The sequence below is a fragment of the Solanum stenotomum genome, chromosome 6 (genome assembly GCF_019186545.1).
Source record: "Solanum stenotomum isolate F172 chromosome 6, ASM1918654v1, whole genome shotgun sequence".
Lineage (NCBI taxonomy): Eukaryota > Viridiplantae > Streptophyta > Magnoliopsida > Solanales > Solanaceae > Solanum > Solanum stenotomum.
Window position 1 is genome coordinate 37,822,403 of NC_064287.1, and position 10,982 is coordinate 37,833,384.

General features: G+C 30.3%; 1 protein-coding gene across 1 annotated transcript; it reads left to right on the forward strand.

Moving 5' to 3' along the window:
* The first annotated feature begins 5,873 nt into the window (after window positions 1–5,873).
* LOC125868073 (uncharacterized) lies at window positions 5,874–8,974 on the forward strand. Its single transcript, XM_049548674.1, has 3 exons — window positions 5,874–6,065; window positions 8,141–8,297; window positions 8,755–8,974. The coding sequence occupies exons 1-3, from the start codon at window positions 6,063–6,065 to the stop codon at window positions 8,802–8,804; spliced, it is 210 nt and encodes a 69-aa protein (XP_049404631.1). The 5' UTR covers window positions 5,874–6,062; the 3' UTR covers window positions 8,805–8,974.
* The last annotated feature ends 2,008 nt before the right edge of the window (window positions 8,975–10,982 follow it).

A 10,982-nucleotide genomic window follows, 5' to 3' on the forward strand; every position in this document is an offset into this window, starting at 1 on the left:
TTCATTTATTTTGTTAAATGTTTTGAAGACTAAAGTTGCCTTTTATGGCGAGTTGTATATATATTCTATTATACAGAGTTTTCTTTTGAGTTAAAGATTTGTAAAGTTGAGTTTATAAACTCTTATTCAGTTTTAAGCTCTTGTATGCTTAAGTTAGTCTTCCGCTTGGAGTAAGCCAGGATGAGGGTTCGCTTGGGGACCAGCAATGGTCTTCAAGTGCCGGCCACGTCCAGGGTGTAGGCTCGGGGCGTGACAATTCCCTTTGTGATATGTTGAAAACTATTGAAGGCAAAGTGTAATGCAAATTTTGAAGTAATTAATATGTTAGCTATAAAGTGTTCCATACTATATATTTTTTGGTATAACTTTTGATAGGAAGTAGATAGATATTATTTGATGCATTATTGAAAAAGGTGAAACAAAATCTTCAGATTTAAACAATCAAGTGGGAAAAATCTAAACTCCATAAATTTAAGTAAAACGTTGATGTATGTTCTAAAGGAAAGCCTGGTGAAGTTGGAGTAGGAGCCATTTTCATTGGAAAATAGAACTGGTGGTAGCATGTTCTGACTGTTATGCAATTTTCTCTAACAATGATCTACAATATTATAGACTGAAGTCATATTATTAGGCTTATGTCGATGCATTTCAGAATCACTACAGCTATGTTAAAATAAAATCTAACTCTATGTTAATTATTAATATAGAAACTTACATGGCAATTGGAGAGAACAACATTGATATATCCAGTGTAATTCCACGAATGATGAAGAAAAAGTTGATTCAGTAATATTTGTTATAGGCCACCGTCTTAGAGAGGCTAATATGATAGCACTAGTTTCCTATCCTAATGATACTACAATTACATTGAAAATGATAAATTGGACATATCATTTTTCAGAATTTGACAAAATAAAAAATACTTAAGCTTGGATAATGGTTAGAATAGTGATGTTGTAAACATATTTTTGTAAGTTTTTGTTCTTATGATGTGAATGAGTCGTCCTCATATCATTTTGCTATTAACAGTATAGGTTATGCCTTGGTAGATATTTGTATTGGTTACTCACTTTTGGGATATTACGATGTTGTATAAAAAATTAACTTTCAGTGCACAAGATGCATTTTATTTTTCCATTTCTGTAAGGAGCACTTTTTATGCTGCCTATAAAATATTTAGAAGAAAAAGAAACACCTTAAGATATTATCTGATATTTGCTCTCAAGTATAGAGGTTTGTTTTAAATTCTCAGACAAGAAGAGTTGTAGGTTTGTTTACTTCTATATGCTTTCAAGTATAGATGTATTTTTTAATTTTCAGGCAAAAAGAGTATTAGAAGGCTGTTTTTCTTTCTTTCTGTTTTTGGTTTGACTTGCAAACGTCTTTGTAGGTATTATTGCTAAACATGATTTATTTTTGCATGTATATATTGTGACATGTTTAACACAATCGTTTTGTTGAAGTTACATTATCTGCCTGATTACAATATCTTTTGCAGAAGGTAACCTACAATAAAAGGTTCCAACTTATACAATAGGAGTTGCATGTAGGGAGAAGATTAGGAAGGAAACAATCCGCCGACTTTTCACCTTTAGGTAGCTCATAGCTTTGGAACATGTTCTTTTACAATTATTTCAATATACATGTGGATGATGCCACTCTCACTTAAGGAGTTATTAGTTGTGATGGAACAACTTGAGCATCACAAAGGAGAAGAGGTCCTTTGATCTCAATATTCTCCCTGAAAGTGTACTTTTTCAACTTTATCATGTCATACATTGAACATTTCACACATGAATAAATCCCTTATGTCTCCACCAATAATCAGTATTGAACGACATATAATTTCTTAATTCACAGAAAAATTATTGTTTTGTTGAAATACCGTTACATGAAGATATAACTTGAAAGTAACTGAAGTTTCTATGAAATACATATCATGCATGGATTGCTGAAACAAGTCTACTTGGGTAAGCAAATGTAATTTTTAATATACAACTGCTCTGCTGATTTAAAGTTCTCTCATACTTCATTCATGAATTGTTTCTAAGTAACTGCAAGCTTCAGTTAGACATTTTTTTATTGAGAATTTGAGTCTTATAGGAGGATTTAACACTGCACACGCTGCTGCTAGGAACAACATAGTAATTAGATTTTTTGAATCTCATTAGCGAAGTTATAATGGTACTATTTAATTAGCTGGAATAGAATTGTATGGTGTTAGATTTCCATATTAATTTCAGGGCATATATCGTGCTGCAATTAAATTTAGAGGACTTGATGCCGATATCAATTTCAATGACAGTGACGATCACCATGATCTAAAGCAAGTGTATGGGATAAACAACCATTGATCCATTTAAGTATGAAAGCTTTTTTTGCACTTAGAAAACTGAATTTGGTTCACTATTCGTGAAGTGCAGCTTGACAGAAATAAGGAAATAGTCTCCCCTATCACCAACATGTACCTTTTTTCAATGCATATTATTGTCTTGTGACTGGTATGTAGATGTCGAGCATCTCAAATGAAGAGTTTGTGCATATATTTGATATATTAATGTCAGAGCACTGAATTGTTTAGATAAAGTTTAAAATACCGTGGAGTCAAACTGTACAAATATGCATGATGGGAGGCCTGGAAGGGGCAGTAGCTCAGAAAGAAGTGAGATATTACTTATCACTCCCTATAGTTTATGCATGTCCTATATGATATTTTATTTTTGTTTTTATTGCAGCTTTGAAACTTGCTCCGAATGTACTGCTAATGAAATCTGGCTTTTATTCCATGGAATAGTAACACAATAGTTAAGAATTTCCCATTCAATGTCATTTGTCAATGATGATGAAGCATGGAGGTAAATTCACGATTGAACAGTTTGTCAGGCTTCGTTGTGAAGACATATTGCGAGTTCATTACTTTATCCTTTCCTCGGGGTCCAGTTTCAAAATGTACAGAGGTTGTTGATGTACTTAAGCTAAAACTGTGACAAATTTATTTATCATATCAAGCTTGAAACAACAAAATGCCTAAGTTCGTTTGTGAAATGCAAGATGAATATTCACTTTGTATCATTTGAGTTGAATAACTTGTATTATATGAAGACCAAATAACTATCGGAAGAATCAATGCAGTTACTACTATGATACAATGTTATGTTAAGAAATTTCAGCAGAAGCTTGTGATATTTTTGCTTCAACTGTAAGTTCTTATTTATCAATTTTTTGTTGCTTCAGTAAGTAGTAAACTATATACCGGTGGAATCAATTCTCCGACAGACAGAAGCTTATATACTTGCCCATAGAATTTTTTAGTTTTATTCTAAACTGAAGTTTATAAGTTGTCTGAAAAGCTGTATAATGGAGATAACAATAGAAAACTAGAGAAACTAATCCAAAGTAATTATTGAAAACAATGCAAAATATAAATGTTGGGCCTGTGCTCATACCTATCTAGTATATATACAAGTGACAATAACCAGGCAGGTCATGGTCGACATGCCTGCCTGGCAGCTGCACTGTTTTTTCTTTTCTAGTGGTTCTTCCGTTCTAATTTATTTGTCTTGTTTTTAAATTTTTTTAATATTTAAAAATTGTGTAAAAAATACTATAAATCATGATAATTGCAAACTTAAAATATATGTAAAAAACATATAAAAAATTTGCTTAATTCATAAAATTAATCTTAAAATATATGTAAAAAACATATAAAAAATTTGCTTGATTCATAAAATTAATCTATCTGTGTCACATAAAATGGGATAAAAAAAAAAAGGTAGCATGTATTATTTAATTTTGGAAACTACGTAGAAAGTATTGTATTCACTACATATATATATAAGTGACAATAACCAGACAAGTCATGGTCGACATGTCTGCCTGGTAGCTGCACTATTTTTTCTTTTTTGGTGGTTCTTCCGTTCTAATTTATTTGTCTTGTTTTTAAATTTTTTAAATATTTTAAAATTGTGTAAAAAATACTATAAATCATGATAATTGTCAACTTAAAATATATGTAAAAAAACATATAAAAAATTTGTTTGATTCATAAAATTAATCTATTTGTGTCACATAAAATGGGATTAAAAAAGATAACATGTATTATTTAATTTTGGAAACTATGTAGAAAGTATTGTAAATTTCAATAATTAACAATATTTGATTGACTCTTGAAATTCTATTTGTGCTACATACATCCAATACATATATATAAGTAACAATAACCAGGCAGGTCATGGTCGACATCCCTGCCTGGCAGCTGCACTGTTTTTTCTTTTTTGGTGGTTCTTCCGTTCTACTTTGTTTGTCTTGTTTTTAAATTTTTTAAATATTTAAAAATTGTGTAAAAAATATTATAAATCATGATAATTGCCAACTTAAAATACATGTAAAAAACATATAAAAAAAATTTCTTGATTCATAAAATTAATTTATCGGTGTCACATAAAATGATATAAAAAATATAACATGTATTATTTAATTTTGGAAACTACGTAGAGAGTATTGTAAATCTCAATAATTAACAACATTTGATTGGCTGTGAAAGTTACTCTTTTTTTTCGCACTTTATGTGATACAAATAGAATTTAAATAGTCAATTAACTTTTAATATAATTTTTAAATATTTTAAGTTGTTAATTATTGTAATTTATAGTATTTTTACATAATTTTTAAATGATATATATTACTTATCGTGTCTCAAATGTTTGTAGCACAGATAGAATATCAAGAGTCAATCAAATGTTGAAATAATTACATGTTACATGTTACTTCTTTTGATTATTGTAATTTATTTACGTAAATTTTTAATAATAGATGTTACTTCTCTTATCCCAATGTATGTAGCACAAATAGAATTTCAAGATATAGCAAACAAAAAAATCATATTTGTATGCTATATCAAAGTTTGCTAGTTTGCATAATTGCGCTCCATAGCAAACATATATATGAATAATTCGCTATTCATATACAATTGAAAGTTGTCTATTTCGCTATGCATATATACAAAAAGAAGCAATTATATAATTTGTTGGCTCTTCTTCAGATTTGTATAATTTCGTTGGCAAGCCATTTGTATAAATTGTTGTTAGCCTCTCGTTTGTATAAATCGTTGACAAAAATATTTGTATATAAAATATCACTCTCTCTTTCGCTTTATACAAACATAAATTATACATTATACAAACATAAAATTGGGCAGAGGAATATTTTTATTGTATAATTATAAGTGTATAGGACGAATATATATGTATTTGCATGTGTATATACAATTTTCTTGCGCTTTATATAAACAGAAACACAATTTATATAATTCTGTTGTATAAAACAAGAAAGAGAGAAAGGCAAAAGAGAACTGGGCAGAGGAATATTTTTATTGTATAATTATAAATGTATAGGACGAATATATATGTATTTGCATGTGTATATACAATTTTTTCTTGCTTTATACAAACAGAAACGCAATTTATACAATTCTGTTGTATAAAGCGAGAGAGGCAAGCACAGAGGGAGTGAGCGAAAGAGGAGAGTGGCGAACGAGAATTTGAGGGAGAGAGGCGCTGACAAACAGCTTGTTACAGGACACAATTAAATCAAAGTGTGATTATACCATTTAATTTAAATTAATAATTTGTCATTATGTATAATTTTCCCAAAAAAATAGCAGATATTAAACCCGTGCAAGCACGGGCAAATAGTAGTAATAGCACGGGCTGTAGTCCGTATAGTGGATGAGGTACACACAGTTAACATTATTTTAATAGGCCCAAGCCCAAAAAATTCTGACGTGTTAAAGTTTAGCCAATGATTTGCTGACAGCTAAGCATAGCGACGTGGTTACACACCCATTGTCCAATTAATGGAAGGAGTGTGACGCGTTTTTCTTGTGCCTCCCTTCCTCGATTTCTTCGCCACCTATAAATATTTCAAAAACAGTTGAACTTCAATCAATAAGACAAAATAAAATTGGGGCAAAGAAAAGAAGGAACAACTTTTAGCTGAAATATAATTCTCTCTGCAATTTTTGTGTTCTCGTATATCAGCGGCCACCACATTTTCCTTCAAAAATGGTAAAATCTATGTTCTGCTTTGTTTTTTTTTTTAAAATTTTGCTTCTGGCTTATTGTTCGGATTCATAATTGTTCAGATCCATGATCGTGTGATTGTTCTGATGATTCATCTTCAAAAAATTTGGAATTTTGCTTATTTTAGGTTTTAGTAGGTAATTGGCACGGATAATTGTTTTTTGAAAAAATTGTATCAACGTCGATCTTCCTATATCATTATTTTGATTAGTTTTTGTGACTCGCATGATTGATCTGTTGATTTCATATCCTTTTAATAATTTCTTATTTTGTTTAATTGCTCTGATCCATTACCAGATACGAATTGATATTCGTTTCGGTAAAATTCTTATAATTAATCATTCAGATCTTAGCCTGAATCATAAATATTCAGATCTAGTCCAGTAATTGGATTTGTTTTGTTCCGTTTAAAAGCTGTTAATAGATCTGAATGAATTAGGTTTGTAATTGAGTCTTAACATTGTTCAACTCTTAAAATATGTTTTTGCCATACTTTCACGCTGTGTTTCTTCTTCGCTGCAAAAAAAATTCAAACATTTAGCCCTTCCTCTACAACTATCAATTGGCAATTATCAAGAAGGTGTTTGTAAAAAATTTAAATTCTTAATCTGTATTTTTACAGTTATCAAAAAGCTATTTCAGAAGGATGAATGCATATGCAATTTCAATTTTTTTTAAGGGTGAAATTAAAGCAAATGCAACAATTCTTAAGAAAAACCAGTTCTCAGCATTAAGATTTCATGCTATATATTGTTGCCTTAATTTTTATATTGATTCAGATTTCTCAACATATTTGTCAAATATGAAATATTCATTCTATTTTTCTGATATAAGATTTTTTATAATAACTTATTAATATAATGTTTAATCTTAATTTTATTTGAACTTTGTATTATGTTCAAAAGGATAAATTATGCACGTTTAGATATTGAAAACACATTAACTTAATCATCTAGAGACTTCATGTTGATATTTAGAGTATTTAGATTCAGCTGTCTTAATCGTAATGTGCATCTTAATATCCATAATTATATTCAGATTCTGAAGAATTAATCCTAATAAAAACAAACAATACCCAAGTCTTGTTTAATAAACTCTACATTTACATGTAGTTTCTTTGGAATTATTATGGATTATTCAGTGTGAATTCCATTTCACCTTCAAATTATCATGTTCATCCTTATTCAACATGGAGTATGCTTGTTCATCTCTTATTCAGAAGACTTGTTTGTAAATAGATTGTTTTGTTGAAAATAAATAGCAAATAATTTGCCTTGGACCTAATGGCTAGAGTTATCTTAAATCAGTAATTGTGAGGGAAATATAAATGCACAGTAAATCAATCATCTTTTTGAACAATATCCAATGATCAAATGATAAGGAAAATATAGGTGTCAAGTTTTTTACTTCTTATTATCTAATGTAATTGGATAACTTTGGCATCAGGTATACCTGTAGACTAAAAGACAATTAGTGCTTAGATTTTCCAATTTACTTTTAGTTTTTGCATACGATCAATGGTGTTTTTTGTTTTGGATTCTTTGGGGCGAACTCCCAGTTGGCAACCCTATATATTCTTTTGCATTGCTCCCATGCTATATTGAAAGAAGCCTGGGAGCTGGTTCTTGTAATTCCAAGAAAGTAAAAGTTCCTGCTTTAGCAAGGATTCCTTTAATTTATCAGAAAGAGGTCTACACAATGGTGGTTTAGGCCATTAGCATCCAGGTTTAGATAGTTGACTAAGCATTAGGCGCATATAAAATGCTAAACGAAGTTGCAATAGACAACATTGATTTAGGACTAGAAAGGGACGTCATACCTATTTTACAACTAAAGAGAGGTTTTCCTCTGCTAAACCAAAGGGGTGATCTCAGCTATTGCATATTTGTAACATGGATGCTCAGAATGTTGAATACTAGAGCTCCAGAGTGTTTGATGCTTGTCCTGTCCTGTTAGAGACTTAATTGCTTGTTGAGAGCTGGCGATACTATTTTTTTCAAGAAGTAGTTTGAACAAGATTTTGTTGTGAATCATTCCTTTGTTTTGTTGCATTTGACCAGACTACATCAAGGCGTCTTGCTGATAGGAAGGTGGAGAGGTTTGAGAAAAATATTACCAAGCGAGGAGCTGTTCCTGAAACTACTGCAAAGAAGGGAAGCCAGTATCCAGTTGGCCCTATCTTGCTTGGGTTCTTCGTCTTTGTTGTCATTGGCTCATGTAAGATCTTTGTGTATCTTTTTGTCTCCTATTTTTTGCCTCTTGATAACTGAGGCATTATACTAGTAGTATCTAAACTCTACTTTTATCTTAAAAGACAAGTAACAAGAACATCAATATATATTCCCCACCATTATAGAATCTTAATAGGGTTATATGCATAAATATTTAACAATGTATATCAGCTGCTAGCAATGGATTAGATAGGTTAGCCTTTCTTCTTTCGGAAAAAACTTTTTGTGTTGATCTTTGAGAGATTCTTGTTCTTTTCTCATTCATGTACACATACAATTTTTTCATGTTACTTGAGGTTCCCTGGAGTAGTAGGTTGGTTGGCCTTTCTTTCTTTAAAAATTTATGTAATTCATTCATGTCACTTAGGTTTCCACATGCATATTTCTTTGCTTTACTGTTTTGCTCTTTTTGGTTGAATTAATCCTTTGTTCTCCGCTTGCAGCTTTGTTCCAGATAATAAGGACAGCAACCAGCGGCGGGGGTATGGCTTAAGCCTGCAAAGTTATACAAGTAGTGGCGCCTGCGTTGTTGTAGTGTTGTTTTCCTCTTAAGTTTAGCTCAATGTAGAAACTGAAAAAAAAATCGGTAGCAATGTGTTTTTAATTTGTGAGACTCAAAATATAAATTTTCTCGTCTCATCATATGGTTATGTTTGTGTTCTCCATCGTTGTTCCTATTCCTTTATATTTCTAGTTTAAACATTTATAAAATCCCTTTTACTGGAAGAACCGTCTCACCAAATGGGAAAATATTTGGAACAAACTGCAGCACATTACTATTTTTAAAAAAAAAAATCTCACTCCTAAGAAGATCAATAGTGTATTCACTTGCCTTCTGGTGTGACTTGAATCCTTGGGGTTGTTTGGTAGAGTGCATAAGAATAATACAAAATAGGGTGCATTACTAATGCTTGCAATAGTAATGCTTGTATTAGTTATGCAAGCATTATTTCTTATACACTGTTTGATTTGATGTATTAGAAATAACAAATTTTGCATAATTTCTATTTAAAAATGTATGTTTACAAAAATACTTTTCACACTTTATTTATTTTTACACTTTCTTTGTAAAAAGTTGTTTGCTAAAACATCAAAATAAAATTTCTTTGCTAAAACATTATTAACTCTCCTTCTTATTTTTTAAAAATAATATTACATAGTTATATTGTTGCGTCAAAATATTTTTGTGAAAAGTTGACAAATAATTTTTTTTATCAAATTTATCGCCACAATAGTAAAAAAATTTGATTAAACTGTATTAAAATTAGATTTTAAAAAAAAATACTTAAGAGGTAGCCTATTAAAATGGAACTTATCAACCATTAAAAACTTCTACAAGCTCAAAAGGAATCTCAGTTGGAGCAATAGCTGACATATCGATTACATCAGTTCTTGGGGTTAACAGCTTGCCTGTAGTTCTTGGAACCTTACTAACACAGTAGTTTTTTTTTCTTTTGGATGAATAGTGGGGCAGACCCTTTTATTAAATAAAATGAAATCAAATAATCCAAAAAAAAAAACCCTATTAAGACACCAATAAATTTAAAAACACTGAAAAACAAATAAATATAAAAATAAAAATATATGACAAGAAAGAAAATAAAAAAAATTCTAGAGTTGTGAGAAAATGCTATGAAATGTTTTAAAAGGACTTTGAGGATAGTTTTGTAATTATTTAATCTAATGAAAGTGTTAAAGTGCTATGTATTACTAAAACCTAGAATTACTTGGTATTAGTAATACATAACTTAATACAAAATAGAGTGTATAATTAATGTTTGCATTAGTTATACATGACATGAAAAAGTGTACCAAACAAAATACTATTAATACACAAACCTAATGCATGCATTATATTTTCTAATGCACTCTACCAAACGACCCCTTGATACATTAGCTTATGGTGAAGCTACTTAACCACTTGAATAAGTTTTACTTGTCTAAGTATACCTATCTTTGTCAAGAGATATTTGAATGGTGTATATAACGTAAATGGAAAGAGAAAAAAAGAGGAAAAGTTCATTGGTGACTTGTCTAACTAGAGTTGATGATTGACCAACCAACTAGCAAATAGCAATTTGTACATTTTGGAGTGGCAGCTATCAAAATGAGGAATTGGGGGACTATAATAATAATTTTAGAGAATTGGAGTTGAATCGGCTCGTCATTTTGATTACTAGTGCAATACTTGTAGTTTCTCATATAATTGTAGCACTAGAACCAGATGTAATAACTCACACATCGCAAGTGTCAAATGAATGGGTTGGGTTGAATTTAGATAGGTTAAATTTGATTGAGATGATAAATTAGAAAGTTATTGACTTGTTCAAAAGTTACTTAGGCTGAAATGCAATTTATAATTCAACTTTTATTTTAAATCAAAACTTGAGGCAAGCCTCTTTTATTAAAAACACAAAAGTATGATATGTATGCAGCAAAACAAAAAAANTTTCTAATGCACTCTACCAAACGACCCCTTAATACATTAGCTTATGGCGAAGCTACTTAACCACTTGAATAAGTTTTACTTGTCTAAGTATGCTTATCTTTATCAAGAGATATTTGAATGGTGTATATAACGTAAATGGAAAGAGAAAAAAAGAGGAAAAGTTCATTGGTGACTTGTCTAACTAGAGTTGATGATTGACCAACCAACTAGCAAATGGCAATT